Below are 20,318 nucleotides of genomic sequence, written 5' to 3' on the forward strand. Positions count from 1 at the left end.
ATTTATTAATTAATTTATTTAATTAAAATAAATTGATAAATATTTATTAAATTATTTTTTGAATCAAAACTTCAACTAATTATATATATATATTTTTTTTTTTTTGTAAAAAATTTAGTTATAAATTTTTATATATTTTTTTAATTCATCAAAAAATTATTTAATATAAAATTAAATTAATTTTAATAAATTAAATTTTTGTAATATTATTATTTAATGGCAAAAATAAAATTTAATATTGTTAAAAATGTTCAACATTTCAAATTTAATTTTTTATTAAAAAAGAATCTCGATAAAAAATGATTTAAAAATTCTATAAATTAAAATTTTTTTTTTTCAAATTAAAAAAAATAAATAAAAAAAAAATTACGAACAAAAATTAAAATACTTATTTTTTTGATATTAAAATAAATAATATTATTAAGTTTTGTTTTTTTTTAATAAAAAAATCTCAAATTGAAATGTTTAAAAAATACGAAAATTTGATTTAAAAAAAATTAAAAAATCAATTTTTAAATAATTAATTATTTATTTTAATTAAATTTTTAAATTAATTTGAAATTATTTTATTTGTTTTTCTTTTGTAATTTTTTTTTATATTTTTAAGAATTTTTTTTATATTTTTTTTTTTCAAATATTTATTTTTTATTTATTTTATTAAAAATTCTTGATATTTTGACCATTTATCGTCAAAAAACCGCCAAAAACTTCAATTTTTCTTTAATTTAATGCCCATTTAACGTCCCTCAACTCAATAACAGATCATAATCTGTCACTTGTCAACCTCCCAATTTCCTTTTAAATGTTCCATCAAGCGTTATTCAAGTGACATTCATCACTAACAAGTCCATTTTTGGCACATTTATTTCAACCGAAAGTCATAAACTGCTAATTTATTCTTCAAAAAACAAAAATTTCGTCATTTTGTTCTGCTCATTTAATTTTTTTTTGTTGTCTTTTGCACATCCGCTCTTCAACAAAAAAAAAAACACAAGAAGTCATCAAGGATTAATTTTGTTACATTTCACCATGTCTTGTCTTTTGATGGCACGTATGGCAGGTAATTACCGCGTCACGCAAAAGATTAATTTTATGTAAATAACCATCGAGTGACGAGCAAACTTGACGAACGAAAAAAAAAATTTACGAGTTTTTAATCTGTTTGTCATGTTCACAAATATTTTTCGAGTCTTATCAATCGCATTTCCGGTGAAATTTTTACCTTCCTTTCCATTTTTTTATTCACTTTCGATGCAGTTATCAGACTTTGCACTAAAATTTTAATGACGACGACGCCAGACATTCATAATTAATTTATTAATTTAGCCAGACAAGTTACTTAGTTAAATATTCATGTTTTTAATTTGTTTTTGTTGGACTAAATTTTCTGTCGATTTTTTTCTCACCGCAGAAAAAGTCTCTCAAACACACCCAAAGCCAATCCAACAATTTTTTTTCGACAAAATAATAAAAATTAATTGAATATTTAAATATTTTATTTTTTTTTAATCCATTCGTCTCATGAAATCTCGCATGAATTTCATTTTTTTACAAACATACAAGACAGCTGAACAAGCAACATTAAACAGACATAAATTAAAGCCACAACCAGTTACGAGCGAGACGACTCTCGAGTGTGTGCGAGACCTTTTTACGTTTTTTTTTTCGTTCAATCAATAAATAAAGTTGCAATCGATATTCGGTCATTTATCATTTTTCGCATCGTTATTTGTCACTTCTGAGGCTCGAACAAGAAAAAGGTCAATTAAGTCGGAGAAGAAGAGGTTTTCGATGAAAAAGAAGAAAAAAACGAGAGAAAGGTTAAAAAGGTGGTCACACAATCAATAAATAACTTTTTTATTATTATTATTATTAAATTATTGCGGTGAAAATGTAGTCAACAAGACATGTTTGTTGTTGGTTGAAAATTATGGACAACATTGCATGATTATGACACACAATGAACATACTTTGGATTTTTACACGTATTTCGAATTAAAATGAAAAGAAGTTGTCTCGTGTGGAATTTATTTATTTGAGCTCAAGATTTAATCGCTTCGTCTTTTGTTTGTTTATTTAGCAGAAAAAAAAAATTTGAAGAAGAATGAAGAAGTTTCAAAATGTCACTCAGATTTAATTTTTTTTTTAAATTAAATTTTTTAAGGGATTAACAAGTTGATGTTTTTGTGATAATTTTTGACATTGAAAATTTTTTAATGTAAAAAAAATTATTTATTTTTTAAAAATAAAATATTAATGTCCCTTTCATAATTAAAATTAAAATTTTTAAATTAAAAAAAAATAATAAAAAATAAATATTTATTAATTTAATAAATAAATTCATTTGATTTTAAATTTATTTTATTAAAAATAAAAAAAATAAAATATTTAAATAAAAATATTCAAAATAAAAACTTTAATTAAATTTTAATTTTTAATTAAATTAATCGAAAAATATTTATAATAATTTTTTAAAAAAATCTGAAAATTATTTTTATTTTAAAAAATATATTTTAATTTTGAATAATTATTATTTTCATTAATATTTCAAATTAAATAATTTTCAAATAATTAATATGTTTTATTTTAATTTAATTGTTTTCTATTTAATTTTTATTTTTTTTAAATTGATATTTGTTTAATTAAAATTGATTCAAGTCTGAAGATGAAAATATTTAATTAATTAAAAATAAAATTAAATTAAATTTATTTTTTATTTTTATTAAATTTAAATTAATTTTATTTTTAATTTCGAAATATAAATATTTTTTATTTAAATTACAAAAATCTAATAAAAATTTGAAATACTCAATTTAAAAATAAAAAACTGCTAAAAATAATTTCTGTATGAAAATTTTGAAAAATTATTCAAATAATTTATTTTTCAGCATCCTTTAAGTGTTTTAAAATAAAAATTCTTAACAAATAAAAATTAACTTAAATAATTGTGAACAAAAAAAAATAATTAATTTTAATTAACCAATTTATTGATTAAAAAATTAAAAATTAAATGGAAAAAAAATTTAAAAAATAAATTAATCAGTTGAAATTTTTTAATTTAATTTTTTTGCACTTTTTTATTCTTCTTTTATAAAAATAAAAACAATTTTTAACAAAAAAAAAGAAAATTTTAAATAATAAATTATATTTTCTCCTGTAAATCACGCCTCAAAAATTTTCAAATAATTTTTTTGGTACTTTTCCATTAATTCTCATCAAAATGCCATTCAAATCTCGCTCACCACATTCATCAAATACGCTTCAATATTTGTGTCAATAATGTCGAAACACCTCGTAAAACCTACTTGTTCAATCCATTAACAGACACACGTAAATAAATAGCTTGTCATCTACAATGTCATGACGACCTGCTTATGTTTACTTTTTAGAAGAGAAAGAAATAAAGAAACAATTTTTTTTTCGTATGTAAATTCCTCAAAGAGATTAATATTAAACAACATTAATATTATTATTACCACAATTACTTCACCTACATTCTTATTTCTCTTCTCCGTCTTGTTATGTTAACTTGTTTCGCTTGTCTTGTAACTTTTTTCCTATGATACGTGTTGTTATTTTTACAACAATGCAACAACGATGACGAAAACTGATAAATGATATTAAAATTCTATTTCATCTTAATATCTCAATAAATTGTTGTTGAAAGTTAATTAACCTTATTTATTCGCAAAAATGTCATTTACGAACGTTTTCTTGTGAAAATTGCGTTAAATGGGAAAAAATGAAAAAAAAAAACAAACAAAGAGAGTAATTTAATGGAATTATTTACAATTGAGATCAATTATTATAATAATCGATGGAATTTTAATCTTCACATTTTTTTTTCTTCTATAAACGAAGAATAAAGTTCATTGCATATTTTTAGGGGAAAAAAATAAAAAAAAATTCTCAGACAAACAGTCTTATATTAGATTCCATTGCACATGACTTGATCTCATGAATTGAATAAAACCTGTTTTAAAGCCAAAAAAAAAATCTTCCAAATTATTTCATGTATCGTACGTGCCTCGTACTGTTCAAGAAGATGTTGAAAAAGAATAAAAAAAAAAAAATAAAAAAAAAACGAACACAATAAAAGAATTCGTTCGTCCTGATCAATGAATGGAAGTCCAATAAGAACAAAAAAAAATGAAGCATCGATGTCTATAATTTTCAGTAAAGTTCATTTTTTTTTTCATTTGAATCCCATCCCATATAATTTTTTTTTTCATTTTTTATTATGTATCGAAGGAATTTTTCTGTGGAATTCTTTAAAAAAGCAAAATAATGATGGAATGTTTTCAAATCAAACACTTGAACCATGAACTGCCTGAAAATTCTTGTCCATTGAACGCATTGAAAGAGTTCAAATGACCATAGCGCATGAATTACCTCGAGGCATAAAGTGTCTCCATTATAATTTTGCAGTCTTATCTTTCATGAAATCGCTTAAATCGCCTTTTTTGCTAAAAATATAAAAAAAAGTAGAATTTTTAATGAAAGAACTCTCTTCATCTTCATCGTCATCTGTTACAAACGACTTCCTCATTGCCAGATCCAGATCTGTTTTTATTTATAAAACTTTTTTTTCTGAGCGAATTTAAGTTTTTTTTTTTTGAGTAAATATCGAAAACATGATGAATGACATTTTTTTTAATGAAAAGTGCTCCAGTTTAATGAATAAATTTACTCAAGGTGTTTGAAAATGTTTGAGATGACGACATAATTTATGATTATTTAATTTTTATTATTATTCGTGTGTCGAGTTTTGTCATTAATTTTATCTGGTTAAAGAGTGCGCCACAGCCACGTCACTTTTCGTATGATCGATTGCTGTATAAGAGTGTCGCCCACATACTTATCATCTGTTTATAAACAATTTTATACTCTTATGCGGTTTGCATTGGAGAATAAAAGTGTAAGTAATGAAAAAATTATATTTTTTTTTCGCGTGTTGAAATAGAATTAATGGATAAAAGCGCGTTTTGGAGAAATTTTTTTGACATTTAAAAAAATTAATTATTTTTTTTGTTCTAAAAAAAATTTGAAAATTCATTAAAAAATCATTTTTTTTAAGAAAAAAAAAATAAAATTTAATTTCATTTAATTAAAATTTAAAAATAATAATTTAATTTAATATTTAATCATTTTAATTTTTTTTTCAATAATTGATTCATAAAATGACATGTAATTTTTTTATTTTTTTTAAAATTATTTTTAATTTTTTAATTAAGAATAAAAAAAAAATTTTAAAAAATATTTAAAAAAAATAAATTTTATAAAAAAAAATAAATTATAAATTTAAAAAAAATAAATTTTATAAAAATCATTAAAAGTAAAAAAATTAAAAATTTACAAATATTTTTTACTTTCAACCAACTTAAAAAAAATAAAATTTAATAATTTTTCAAATTATATTTTTAATCAAAATTTTCTTCATTAAATATTTTTTAGGAACATTTTTATTTTTATTAAATTAAAAATTAATTAATTATTAAAAAAAAATATTTAATTAAATATTGAATTAAATTAAAAATTATTTTGAATTATTAATTATATTAAATTAAATATTAATTTTTTTTCTTGTCAACAAAAAATTTTATGAATATTCTAATTTTTTTTTTGAAAAAAATTTAAAAAAAAAAAAAATAATTTTTTTAAATTAATTAATTAATTTTTAAAAAAATTTCTTAAAAAAACTTCTCAAACAGACCCTTAAACGTCTAAAATCCCCCAAATCCATCAAATTTTTGTTAGAAACGCCTTCCATAAAATTATATATGACTTTATTTGACAAAGTTAATGCACACGACACGCCATAGTCTCCATTCGCGAGTTATTTTTAGCGCAAACCTGCATTCTAGACGTAACTTTTATAATTATTTATGCGTATGCCTGATGTAACTTTGTTCTAAAAAACACATTAAACTGCCGTAAAAAACTATTTTCACTAAAATTAACGTAAAATGTCTCTCATGAGACACTTGATTCCCTGAAATAGTTACAACACTCCTCATTAATTTTATTTTTTTTTTTACAAAATACTACAAGATTCGAAATGTGACGATTTTTCATTTAAAGTCGATAAAAAAAACAAGAAATAAAAAAAAATTGAACAGCAATTGCCTCAACTCTTGTCATCAATAACGTAATCACAGACAATTTTTTTGTCCCAACATTTTTCGTTGTCTATGGATTTCTCCTTTTATTGTCTTTCTTTTTTCTTTCTTCACGTGCGTCTGCCGAAATGAACTCTAATGTCGTAATACTAACGCAATTGTAGAACAAAAAAAACAGAAAAAAAGGAATTTTTCATACACTACACATTAATCACATGTCTATGGGCCCATTCTATTCCAACTTAAACCGAGAATGAAATGCAAAACGTCGTGTCTCGACGTCGTACATAATAAAGAAATGTTTGTCTACTCTCCATACACGACGAACGTCTCTCACGAAACAACAAAAATATACTTTAGTACCGAGCTGACTGGATGCCGGGTCGGTTGTCGGTTGAATTTATTTCATTTTTTTTTTCTTACAACGACAAATAAATAAAAAAAAACTTTTTTTTCTGTAATATTTATAAAAGTTTCATTGTTTTAGTGGTAAAAACAACATTTTATGAATAAAAAAAATAAAATGACAAATAAATTCTAAGAAAAAATTAGACATCGAAATTTATCGGAATTAAATAACAAACAAAAAACAACCAAAAAAAAGTGCTATAAGAATGCGGTTAATTTTTTAAAGGCAAAATTCAAGGCTACAAACAGGTTCTTGCTCGTTAATGATGATCTAAGAACCGCTAACAACACGAAAGTGTTGAAAAATACCGAAGAACAATGAAGATTTATGACTTTTTGCCGAATAATGTGCTGGTACGTAAACAATTTCTCGTGAAATGACACCAAATAACATGCAGGATTGGTAAATAAGTGCCGCGCTTCCGGTTGTCGATGTTGTTAACATGTGTTTGTGTGTTCCTTATCTCGACTCTCTCTCGTAAAAATGAGTTCTTGCCGTTCTAAAATGAATTAAAAGTGAGAAATAGTGAGAAAAAGAACATAAAACTTACATTTACTTCGAATTTACATAAAAAAAAACAAAAAAAAAATTGAAAACAATGAATGATGAAATAATTTTTCTCATTCTCGGCTGTGAAACATGTGTGTTGAAGTGCCCCACGTATGTTTACACGACAAAGAATGAGAAAAAAAGAAGATCTAAGGAAATAAAAAAAGCAATCCATCCTAGATTGTACGAGTTGGAATGCATTCATTCGTGATTTCATTCAAAAACGAGGACCGACCGCAGTGATTTTATTGTTCTCACTCTCCAACTCGCTCCGTGTCTTCTTCTTCAAACAACAAAAAAGCTCAGTGAACACTAAAACGAAAAAAAAAAATTTATATGGGAAATTAATAGACTGAAGAGATATTTTTTTACTAATTTACACCAGATAAGAGAATAAATTTAATTTTTTTCGAGATTTCCTGCGTCATTTTAACTCAATTTGACCAAAGCGCGGATATTTTAACCAAAATTTTGAGTTGAGTGCTTGAATATTCAAGTCGAAAATTTTTTTCGATGTAAATTTATGATTTTTTTTATGAATATTTATGATTTGAACAGCACTTGATTTGACAAATACTTGAGTTTACAGAAAAATACTCGAAAAAAAATCGTAAAAGTGAAGGAAATCACAAGTTTGGAGTAAAGTGCGACGTTATCGATTGTAAAAAAAGTAATTTATGGCACTTTCTGCAAAGGGAATTGCGTGAAATGGATCGCGTGGGCTTGAATGCTCTCCTGATGATGATGATTTTTGATGCGGAATGTCTTTCATTAGTTGCTGTCTTTATCGCGGTTCTAATCTGCGTAATTTATTGCACGGCGATGGCAATAAATTTAAGGGACTGAGTCATCGTGAAGGTGTTTGAGTGCAAGAAAGGTTGAAGTGAAGTCATTTGAGGCAATTATGACAAATTTTGTGTTCTAATTGGGTCGAAAATTGATTTTTTTGATGATTCTCGAGTCATAAAAGGGATCTAAAATGAGAAAAAATTTAATTAAAGATTATTTTGATGCTTTTAGAGCTTCTTACCTTCGTTTGAAGTCAATTTTAGGCACTAAAATAAGCTTTGAACTTCAATTTTTAGTACAAAAATCGATATTTTGAAGAATATTCGATTCTTTGATGCCTCATGGAGGACTTTAAGAGCCAAAATATTTATAAAAATATCTTCAATAAGTCCAAAAATGATCTTTGAGCTTCAATTCGAGCAACTTTTGTTCAAATATTTTCACTTTTGAAGTCTTCTGATCCTCAAAAAGGCCCTAAAATGAGAAAAAATTAATTAATTGATGTCTAAAAGCTTCTTAAATGAGAAAAATCGTAAGTTTTAAACCATTTAAATTCATTTTTAAGCCGTTAAATGTTAAAAAACTACTTTTAACAATAATTTTTGATCCAATTTAGTATGAAATTCTTTCCAATATGAGTTAAATAGGTCAAAAAAGTTACCTAAAAATATAAAAAAAATTATTTTTAGACCATTGAAGTAATTTTTTTAGCGAAATTACCTTCAATTTCATCGTCAGTAGGAATTCCAATCCGAATATTTATGCCAATTAATGCTAAACAAGCACTTCACTCGACATTTTTTGACTCACTTATCTCCGCAAACACTTGAATCTCGTCATAACTGCGAATTAAAAAGTTGATAAACAAACAAAAATGCGACATTCCGATGATTTCATCTCCGTTTTCTTCTTACCTTATTAGTAATCCATTATCATCGTCATTGAAACTGTTACACATCTCTTTCTCCCTCTCCGTCAATTGAGGCTGTATTAAAATGCGTTGTTGGCTGCACAAAAAAAAATTAAAGAATGTTCGGCACTCCTCTCAAGTCAAATTATTACATTGTTGTCATCTTTTTGTGTTTTTTTTTTCTTGAACAATGAATGATCGATTGACGATTTTGATGCAAGCAAGGTGTCTGTGGGCGAGGCGAAGCTAATAATTGAGAGTGTCTTTAAAATTCTTTCATAATACTTTAATCGTTAAATAATTGAAAAATAATTCGAGCACGCATGAATTTAATCCAGACCCACGCGATTTTTTAGCTAATTTTTACACCTTCATTAAAGTTGTTGCGAATTTCGTTTTTTATTTGACTTTGATTAATTTTTTTCATTGTTTTTGTCTTTGCAGAACGATAGATCAGCATGGGATTATCAAACAGTAACGTTATCGCGCGTGCCAGGATTTGGATTTGGAATTGCCGTTTCAGGCGGAAAAGACAATCCGCACTTTGCTAATGGCGATCCAAGTATTGCAGTTAGTGATGTATTGGCTTCGGGGCCTGCGGAAGATAAATTACAGTAAGTTTTTTTTATTTAATATATTTTATACGATTTTTAATTAAATTGAATTTAATTATTTTATTTTAAAAAAAATATTAAATAAAATAAATAATTAATTATTAAATAATTAACTTTAAAAATTAATTTATTAAAAAAAATTTTAGAAAATTTTTTTGTGCTGATTATAAAATTTAAATGATTAAAAAAATTATTTTTATTACATTTTTAAAATGAAAAAAAAAATATTTTATTTAATTTTCAATTATTTTTTATTTATTTTAATTTAATTAAATTAAATTTTTAATTACTTAACCAAATAATTTTAAATAAAAACTTATTAAATAATTGTAATTATAAACAATTAATTTTCATAAAATTTACAAATTTTTATTAATTTTTATTCAAAATTTAATTTCTATTTTAAAATTTCAAAATATAAGTGAAAATTCAATTTAATTAAAAATTAAATTAATTAAAAATAAAAATTATTTAAAAATTAATTGTTTAAATAATATTTTTAATAATTAATTAATGAGTTTTAATTCAAAAATATTTAATTTCAATAAATTAATATTTATAAAAATTTAAATTCAATGAAAAATAATTAATTAATTAATTTTTAAAATTAATTTTAATTAAATTGAATTAAAATTATTTTTTTTAAAATAATTAATTTTTTTTTAAATTTAAAAAAATAATCAAATTTTAAAATTGAATATTAATTAAGTAAAAATTTATTAAAAAATTTAAAAAAAAATAAAAAAAATATTTTTTTAATTTAAATTTAATTAATTTTATTTTTTTTATTAATTTTAAACTAATCAAATTTAATTAATAATTTAAATTAAATTTAATTAAAAATTAATTTCTAATAAAATACCTTTAAATTTTTTTCAGAGTAAACGATCGAATCATCACCGTCAACGGCATCAGTCTCGAAAATGTCGAATACGCGACAGCAGTTCAAGTATTACGTGACAGCGGCAATACCGTAACTCTCGTCGTAAAACGTCGCATCCCGCAAGGCTTAAATGGCGCGATGCTTTCGCCTTCGCACCAACACTCCCACAGTCTCAGTTCTGCTGGTCTCAACAGCAACAACGGATCTCAACCCCAAAACAAAGTAGTTATCACAAAAGGCAGCAAAAAAGAGGATTTCGGCATCGTGCTCGGATGCAAACTCTATGTCAAAGAAATCTCGTCGAAAACAAAGGAGCAACTTGCAGCAAATGGATACACGTTGAATGAAGGAGACATCATCACACGCATCCATAACACAAACTGCAACGATTCGCTGAGCATCAAAGAAGCGAAAAAAATAATTGACAGCTGCAAAGATCGCCTAACGATATCTGTGATGCGCGGAGATGGAACAACGACAGTTCCCACGAACAATTCGGGCATGCAAAGCCCCGCTTATAGTCACACGGCGCAAGTTTCCAACTGCAGCAATATCGATGATAATTATTTGTCGGGCGGCGCTTCGTATTCGGCGCAAAATTTATACGTTCAACCGCCGACAAGAACACCGGGCAACAATTCAGGCGACGACAAAAGTAATTTAACGCCTCGAGGACGTTCGAGAAACCCCTTAACTGACATTTCTTTACAACAATTAGATCGACCAGCAACTCCTCCCGGCGGAATTAGCCATTCTCGATCACGAAGCGGAATTGATCAAGAACTTCCTCGTCCTCCGCCGCCCCGAACGCAACAAGAAGACTACTACAGTTCACGTCGCCAGTTGTACGACGACGATCAAAGTCTGCGAAATAAGCCTTCTGAACCGCGTTACATCACTTTCCAGAAAGAAGGCTCCGTGGGAATTCGTTTAACGGGCGGCAATGAAGTCGGAATTTTCGTTACTGCAGTGCAACAAGGGAGTCCTGCGTCAGTTCAAGGTCTCGTGCCGGGCGATAAGATCCTCAAAGTCAACGATATGGACATGAATGGCGTCACACGCGAAGAAGCTGTCTTGTTTTTGCTCAGTTTGCAAGATCGCATCGACCTGATTGTGCAATATAGCAAGGAAGAGTACGACAATGTAATTGCCACGCAACGCGGCGACTCATTTCACATTAAAACGCACTTCCATTACGATACCCCATCAAAAGGCGAGACTCCCTTCAAAGCAGGTGACGTTTTTCGAGTCGTTGACACTTTGTACAATGGCGTCGTTGGTGCCTGGCAAGTCATAAAAGTCGGCAGAGGGCATACGGAAACGCAACGCGGCGTAATTCCGAACAAAGCACGTGCCGAGGAACTGGCAACAGCCCAATTTAACGCCACGAAGAAAGAAATCAACGATTCCCAGTCGCGTGTTGGGTTCTTTAGACGTCGTCGTACGAATCACAGACGTTCGAAATCGTTATCGCGCGAAAATTGGGACGACGTCGTCTTTTCCGACAGTATTTCAAAGTTCCCCGCCTATGAGAGAGTCGTTTTACGCCATCCGGGATTCGTTCGCCCGGTTTGTCTCTTTGGCCCAACGTCAGATGTCGCTCGTGAACGTCTCATGAAAGAATTTCCGGATAAATTTACAGCTCCGTTGCAAGACGATGACAAAGGCAGCAAATGTGGCATCGTTCGTTTGTCAAATATTCGTGATATAATGGACCGAGGGAAGCATGCGTTGCTCGATATCACGCCAAATGCCGTCGATCGTCTCAATTATGCTCAATTTTACCCCATTGTGATATTCCTGAAGGCGGATAATAAGCACGTGATTAAGCAATTGCGACAAGGCATCCCGAAATCCGCGCATAAAAGCTCGAAAAAGCTCCTGGAACAGTGTCAGAAGTTGGAAAAAGTTTGGTCGCATGTCTTTAGCACGACGATAATGCTGAGCGAAGGCGATCAATGGTACCGCAAAGTACGGGAGATGATCGAACAACAGCAAAGCGGTGCGGTTTGGATGTCAGAAACGAAGGTAATTATCGAAAAATTTAAAATTTTTATTGGTGTAGGTTCGAGTTTTAGACTTTTTAATGATAACTCGGTGCGGGTCGATGTTGAACTAATAAAAAAAATTAAAAAAATATTAATCGTAGATGTTGTGTCGCGATAAAAGTCCTTTTTAATCAAAAAATAGAACCACACACCCGGCTAAGGAAACCGTAAATTTCATTCTAACAACTTTTCTTTCTTTCTTTTTCTCCTTTCTCACCGTAAAAACGTATTTTTTGTTGTAAATTTGTTGTAAATTTAGCGATTTGACTTCACATTAGACACATATTTGCCCTATAATTACACACAATATTCCCCGCCGCAACAACCGCCCTGCCTCTTACCGTGCTGCAATCCCCTTTATTCCCCCACAAACGCTTTTAACATAAATAACACTGGCAATTTCCGTTCACCATCACGTTCACTCCGCTACTCATTGCCGCCGCCACAAACAACATATCAAATAGTGCCAATTAAGCAGGCACGTCGACCTCTAATTAATCACTTTTCCGATTCGCTGCCCCAACTTTACGACTATAACAGTGTCGTGCAGTTGCGAACTTTTGGCAGACAAACTCCCGTAATTCCGCCGACGCCTCCGAAAAATTCTTATTTGAATCCGAATTTCACGCAGCAGCAAAATCAAAGCGAAGCGAGACGATCGCCGTATTATTATAATGATCTCGCGACATTGCGGATTGGCGATGTGCCGGATCCAAATAAGAATTTGAAGTATTTTCCCACGAGTCGGTACGAGCCGAGCAGAAATGACATCAATGAGTTTGATTTTGATACGAATAATAATGGGGCGAATAATGACAACGAATCGCAATTTAGATATTAAAAGTAGAGTTTAGTAGAGAGTTTGTAAAATTTAGCATGCATATCAGCTTTTTGTTCCTTTAGTAGAAGTAGTTTTGGAGCAAGATGTTTCAAAAAAAAATTTTTTTAAGAATTAAAAATTTGACAAAAATCAGAAAATTTGATGAAATTTCAATTTTTTTCACAATTGAGGTTTTTTGGGAAGCAAATATTCCTCAAAAATTAAAAAAAGTAAATTTTTACAAAAAATTTGACAACTGTCAATTTTACATTCTAAAAAAATTAAAAAATAATTTTTATAATTTTTAAAAATTTTACAAATTTTAAAAAATTTAAATTTTTTTGACACTTTAAGATTTTTTTAAAATAAAAATTACTTATAAAGCCTAAAAAAATTATTTCAACGAAAATTTTGACAGCTGTCAAAAAAATTTTAAAAAATTATTTTTTTTTTATAAAATAATTTCTCATTAAATTAAATAAAAATTTTGACAGCTGTCAAAAAATTAAATTAAATAAAAATTTTGACAGCTGTCAAAAATTAAATTAAATAAAAATTTTGACAGCTGTCAAAAAATTAAATTTATTTAAAATATTTGCAAAATTGCATTAATTTTTTTACATTTTTAAGTTAAAAAAATTCAAAAAATATTAATTTCATATTTAAAATTTGACACCTGTCATATTTTTCTATATAAAAAATTTAAAAAAATTATAAAAAAAATTTTAATTAAAAATTTTAAAAGTTAAAGAAATTGAAATGAAAAATTATTATGAATATTGTAAACGTAAAAGGTTAAAAATTTCAAATTTATCTGTTTTTTGTCAAATTTAAACTTCAAATTGTTACAAATTAAGGAAATAAGAGAAATTTGAAAAAAAATATTAAAATCGTATTTTTGAAACATCTTGCACTTGAAAAAAGTTCAAAAGTCTTCTTTTCTTTGCCAAAAAAGATGACTTTTGATGACGATTCTTTAAAATTTTCAAAAAACGAGAATTAGAAATTTTATATAAAGCGCCATCTATCGTCTAATTCTCTCGTGTTTCGTTAAAAACCTTTACCTGCTTATCTTGCTTCGTCAAGAAACACTCAGGCTCGTGATAAAAATTAAAAAAAAATAAGAACTTGCTTTGAATGAATCGTGCCTTTTTGTTAAATGTACTTATCGTAGTCGTAGTTTGTAGTTGTAAATAGTAAATATAATGGAAGCCTTACATTAACATTTAATACATTTTTTCTAACTTTTTGTTTGTCTAATTAATATTTGTTTTTGTTCTTTATTTTTTTTTTAAATAACGATCGACAAAAGAATCAACTGATTAACAAATGTGTGTTTTCTTTTTTTTTTATTTATTTTCATGTCCTTTGCTTCATCCAAACCCGACTCTTAATATGTTTTCAATCACTTTTAACACCTCATTAATCATCACGTCATCTCATCATTTTCATCATCGACATGACACGAAAATCACGTTTCGTTTCTAACAAAAAAAAAACACCTCCAGCCTGTCGAATCCTTGTCCGACGACTTCCTTTTCCCCATGAATACGTCGCGTCTCTCATACGCATCATCGCCCGAAAGCGATCTCGAAATCGGGCCCGGGCCATCGAGTTCACTCTCATTAGGCAACTTACCGGCATTGGTGAAAGCAAGCTCAGATCCATCCATCGCAACTAATCAGGATAACTTGGATAGGGATCGGGAATTAGGTGAAGGAATGGGATTAATGCCGCCGCCCTACACGGTAAGTGATTTAAAAAATTATTTTTTCAAGGTTCTAAAATTTAATTTTGACTTCAGCTTGAATTAAAATTAATTTAATAAAGGTCAAAAAATTAAATTAAATTAAAAAAAAAATAAAATAAAAAAATAATTAAAAAAAATAATATGAAATAATTATAAAATTTTAAATTTAAATTTAATTAAATTATTATTATTTTTTTTTTTTGAAGTTTAACATAAGTTGAAGTAAAAGTAAAATTAATTAACTTTAAAAATAAAATTAAAATAACAAAAAATTAATAAAATAAAATAATAATAATAATTATAAATAAAGAAAAAAAAAATTAAATTAAATTTAATTAATTCAAATTTATTTTAATTATTTTAAATATTAATTTTAAATCATTGAATAAATAATTAATTAATTTAAATAAATTATTTTAATTTTATATTTTAAAAAATCAATTTATTTTAATTCTACCATTCTACATAAACTTATGTTAAATTTGAAAAAAAAAATTATTTAATATCAATTTAAATTTAATAATTTATTTTGTAATTATAATTATTTGGATTATTATTTATTTTTTTTATTATTTATTTTTTTTAATATTATTAATTTATTTTTTTTATTTAATTATTTTTATTTTTTAAAAAGGTAAATTGATTAAAATTAAATTAAATTATTTAAAATTAAATAAAATTTCCTAAAAATTATTTTTTTTCCAAATTTGGTTAAAAAGCTTAAAATTTAATATCTTTTGATTTATTCGTAAACTTAAATTAAGCCAATAATTTTTTATTATTTTTTATGTGAACTTTTTAAAAAAAAAAAAATTAAAATTGAAAATTTTTAAATTAAAAAAATAAAATTGTTTCTTTTTTTAATAAAAAAAAAAATTAAAAACGAAAATTTTTTAATAAAATTTTTAATTTTTAGAATCCTTATGAACACGCAACTGCCCATCAACGTCGCCTGAATGTCGAAACGAAATACGGTTTCAACCAAAATGGCAGCACAGACGACTTGGGATCATCTCGCATCCAAAACTCCACGATGCTCAGTCAAAACGGCAGTCAAGGTCTCTATGGAGCAGGTAACTATCCCCTTTTTCCGATCTTCCGTAGTTGTAGTTGTAGCTCATGCGTGTGACAATTTTTCTAGTTCCTGATTTGCCTCCTCGCATAGATCGCGGTTCAAAGCCACCCGGAGGTCAAAGTGTTCTTCCAAGTACGCCCGGTTCGTCGTTGCCATCCCGAAATTCCTCCTCGTTGCACGGCAACACCAACAGTTTGGGTCGTTCGGCGCACGAACGTCTCTTCGGATCAAAATCCATGGATCACGGAGACCCATCTGCGTCGAATCCCATGATGAGTGACGATTACGCGACACGAACGCAACTGCTTGGATCGACAGACAAACGCAATGGAAACGGCACAAATTCTTCGTTGGATCGCAGCAAAGCCACAAAAATGGGAAATAGCTCGTATGATAGCGTCTCGAGCTACGATTCGTACAACACGTCGCAAATGACGCCGCAAACAGCGATGAGATTGGGACCTAATGCGCCGGATGATCTCAAATCTGTACCGAATACAAAGTAAGTTTTTAAAAGAAAATAATTTTTTTCACATTTTTCATTGAAATTTCTTACAAATAGTGGGCGCCCTCCATTAACTCCGAACCAAAATCAGGAATATCGCACGAGTGATGTCATGGGTTCACCGCGAAACAGTCATTTGCATCAAGATATGATCGGAAATCGTAATTCCATGCACGATAGAAGCGGATATAATGGCGATATCAGTTCTCGAAGTAAGTTTTTCGACAATTTCTGTAAGAAAAAAAAATTTTTTTTTAAAAAATATTTTTAGGCATTGGATCACACGAACCATTGACGCCACGTAACTCAAATGATCGCCCAATGAACATGAACATTCCACAAAGACCCACAAATCTCGGTTTGGATGGTCCTCGTAAGCAAATGATCGATTCGAAAGTTGACTACGGCAAATACAGGTAAGAAAATTTGATGGATTTTTGTAAATTTTTTCGATTAAATCGATTTTTCGAACGATTTTTGGGTAGATATGTGCGAAAACCGCTTTTTGTCTCGAATGTTCCGCCCGTTAGACATTGCCCCAATCACAATGTCTTCCGTATTTTGCACAAACCTCCCTGTGTGTACGCCAATTACATCCGTTACGACACTTTAGTGTAGTTTCCTTAACCAATTTTTCGATTTTTTTCTCTCTTCCTCTCCCGTAGTCGTAACAATTCTGTATCCCAAGCCGATTATAGCAAGTCATCGCCAAAGCCTGCGCATCAAATGGGACCTCCGCAAACGAATGGAGCGCCATTTAAGCCTGTACCGCCTCCAAAACCGAAGAATTATCGTCCTCCAGTTCAAGGAGTAAGTTTTAAATTCAAAAATTCATCGAAAAAAAATTAATTTTTAAATTTTTTCTCATAGGAACCAATTTCTCCTCGTTCCCCGAATGGATTTTATTACCCGCCATCGTCCCATCATCATTATGGGCAACAAGGAATGCCACCGCAAAACGGAAATCAGATGCAATACGGACAATATGTCACACATATGGGCAACGGATATGGCACGAATGGTCAACAACCGATTTATGGAAGCAGAGAACCTCCCATGACGAACGGTTATAACGGAAATTACGGTCAAAATTATGCTGCAATGCCACGAGGACATGGAGTTCGTAAGTTTTTTTTCCCTGAAAATGTTGATTTTTGTGTTAAAAATGTTTTTTTAGCTCCCGTTCCTGCCCATCATCCGTCAGATCGACGCGCATTAGATCTCGCTGGAAGTCGCGAGCAACGCGGATCAGCTTTTGAGCTTTATCGCAAGCCTTCTATTGGAGCAGGCGTTCATCATGGCATGAGGTGAGTTGATTTTTTCCTAAAAAAAAATCATTTTCATTTTTTATCATGCATGCTTTGAACAAGAAAATTATTGGAGGCAGACATATTGCACTAACTTTATCAGAGACAGACATTTTTAACACATTTTTATCGTTTTTTGATTAGTTTTGGGTTGTAGGATAATTTTTTTTTTTTTGTTAAAATAATTTTAAATTTCGTGAAATTTAGGTTGAAGTCAACGAACAAAGTCTTGAGTGTGCTCTATTTCTGCCTTCAACCATCATTCAACGAATTTAGGAGTAAATTCAGTAAAAATCGGGATTTGGTGGCTAGTTTCTTTACAAAAAAAAAACTTTTTCATCCTCTTTAAAAAAAATTAATTTAAAAAAAAAATTTTTTTTCAACTTTTTTTCATAATTTTTCGAAAAAAAAAATAATAAAATTTTTTTTAGCTCTTTCTTTTCCAAAAATGAGCGATTTGTGTCTGAATGAATGAATGAGAGCGAAAAATAAATTTAAAAAAAAATAAAATTTAAAAATTTTCACAGGATAAAGTTAGTGCATGTGTCGTGCAATGCATTAAAATTAAAAAATTTCTAATTTTTTTTGTAAATTTTCTTCTTACCAAAAAATTCATCAGTGACCCATCTCAGCAACTAATGTTCGCAAATGCACACGAGTATAACGAGTATCAGCAGTTCATGGCGCGTCAACGGGAGATGATTGCTTCGGGTGCGCAACCAGCATTACCGCCAAAACCGAAGAAAAAATTACTCCGTTCGCCCTTGACAGCAATTAAAAATGCTTTTATCAAGACAACGCGCCCCCTGCGACGTCAAGTGAGCTTAAACGAAAGCGATTCCGAGCCAAAAAAGCTCAAATCCATCTTGAAACGTCAAAATTCGATGATGGAACCACGAAATATGCGACAAAGACCCGGCATGTATCCGCCCGGGTATGATCCGTACAGCATGCAACAACAACAGTATTATCCGCCGCCGCAGCAAAATTACATGCCGGGACAATATCCGATGGCGCGACACGAACCTTATTATCCGAACGACCCAAATAGCACATACACGAATTTAGAATCGGATTACGGGGCTTACGGGCATGGAGATTACTACGAAGAGGAAAATATTTATGCGAATCGTGCAAGAATTGAATTAGAACGAAGAGCATTGCCTCCGGTTCCTCCGTCGCATGGGGTTTCGCAATATGGGACTGCAAGTCGACTCATGCGAAGACACAGTTTGCGCGATCGTCGAGCGGGAAATTACACTCCGACATCCGAAACGGGCGCATATCCCAAAAATTCGCAACCTTACATGGAAGAACCGATCTATCAAAGCAAAAGGGGGTCATTTTTATTGAACGAAACACGTGAAAGTGCTCGAAGATTCGAAGAATCGCCGTATCAGCATCGAAAAGAGCTCCATCGGAACCATTTGTATCAAAGCAAGGAAGAGATGCAAGAGAGAATCCATCAAAGTAGACGAGAATTCGAGAAATTAAGCATTGACGAGAACGCAGGAAGTCCCGTAACGACCCCCACGAGCGAAGAATTGCTCGAAACCAAACGTCGCGAGATGAAAGAACGCGGATATCGTTCAAAACAGCAACTAAAAGACCAAATTTATCAATCGCGACGCGAAGCAATGGAATCTATGGCTGAACCGGTTTACGTTTCAAAGCGCGAATTGAAGCAAGAAACGATTTACGAGTCAAAACACGAGACAAGCGAAGAAAATTTGGAAAAATCGACGCAAATTAAAAAGGAACCCTCATTGTACAAGTTCCCTCCATTACCTCCGCCCCCGAAAACGCCTCCGCCAGATCCGCCAAGCCATCCGCCGTCACAGTCAAAAGACGCTTCCAAAGATTCGAACGATTCGACACTCAAATCGGGCGATCAAACGGTCATTAGTTCGTCGAAAAATGCTCCTCTTGCTTCAATTGACTCCGAAGAAGAAGATGAAACCATTAAAAAAAATAACGAATCCGATATTGAAAAAGCTCTCGCAGCAGCGGAAAAAATTAAAGTTACCTCTCCGTTAGCGCGGCGACCTTCTCACATCTCGAACGTAATAAAACGCACGGCGCCTGTGGATAATGCCGCTATTTATGCTTCTCGTACTTCGATTGAGACGCAATACGTGTCACAAGCAAGTTTGCCAATTGGACCGCCAAATGCCCAAAGTACGCCGTATGCGAGTGATTTGTCCTTGGCTCAAGCGGGAGCAGCAGCTGCAAAGAAACCATGGATATTGCCGACAGTTCCGCGTGAACCGATGACGACAAAGGGAGTTTTTGACAGCGAAGGAGGGAAATTAGAAGATCATTTGTGGAATGTAACGTTAGTTATACCAAAAGGAGCGATTCCGCCGGGTGTTAAACAAGAAGTTTATTTTACCGTAACTGATCCACGGATGGCGAATCAAGTTGGAGGACCCCCATTAGACATGGAAAATGGTTGGTTTTGCATTAATTTTGCTTGAAATTCTTTTTGAATGTCTCGTGTGTGTTGTTTGATTGTTTGTTTTGTCTTGAAAAATTTTTTC

The 20,318-nt window shown here is 29.8% G+C and overlaps 1 protein-coding gene across 4 annotated transcripts in view; it reads left to right on the forward strand.

Annotated features, from left to right (window-relative positions):
- LOC134828156 (uncharacterized) overlaps positions 1 to 20,318 on the forward strand; it is a 74,769-nt gene that overhangs the window by 53,824 nt on the left and 627 nt on the right. For 2 of the 4 annotated variants that reach the window (XM_063841143.1, XM_063841146.1), the window contains 11 exons: positions 9,221 to 9,390; positions 10,270 to 12,301; positions 14,650 to 14,889; positions 15,808 to 15,964; positions 16,033 to 16,468; positions 16,529 to 16,683; positions 16,743 to 16,887; positions 17,137 to 17,281; positions 17,342 to 17,594; positions 17,649 to 17,778; positions 18,398 to 20,229. In XM_063841143.1, the coding sequence (XP_063697213.1) occupies positions 9,221 to 9,390; positions 10,270 to 12,301; positions 14,650 to 14,889; positions 15,808 to 15,964; positions 16,033 to 16,468; positions 16,529 to 16,683; positions 16,743 to 16,887; positions 17,137 to 17,281; positions 17,342 to 17,594; positions 17,649 to 17,778; positions 18,398 to 20,229 (5,695 nt within the window). Of the gene's footprint in view, positions 1 to 6,821; positions 6,882 to 9,220; positions 9,391 to 10,269; positions 12,302 to 14,649; positions 14,890 to 15,807; positions 15,965 to 16,032; positions 16,469 to 16,528; positions 16,684 to 16,742; positions 16,888 to 17,136; positions 17,282 to 17,341; positions 17,595 to 17,648; positions 17,779 to 18,397; positions 20,230 to 20,318 lie in introns of those variants that run through there. The other 2 variants (XM_063841145.1, XM_063841144.1) reach the window with 2 other exon arrangements.

The sequence above is a fragment of the Culicoides brevitarsis genome, chromosome 1, assembly GCF_036172545.1.
Source record: "Culicoides brevitarsis isolate CSIRO-B50_1 chromosome 1, AGI_CSIRO_Cbre_v1, whole genome shotgun sequence".
Classification (NCBI taxonomy): domain Eukaryota; kingdom Metazoa; phylum Arthropoda; class Insecta; order Diptera; family Ceratopogonidae; genus Culicoides; species Culicoides brevitarsis.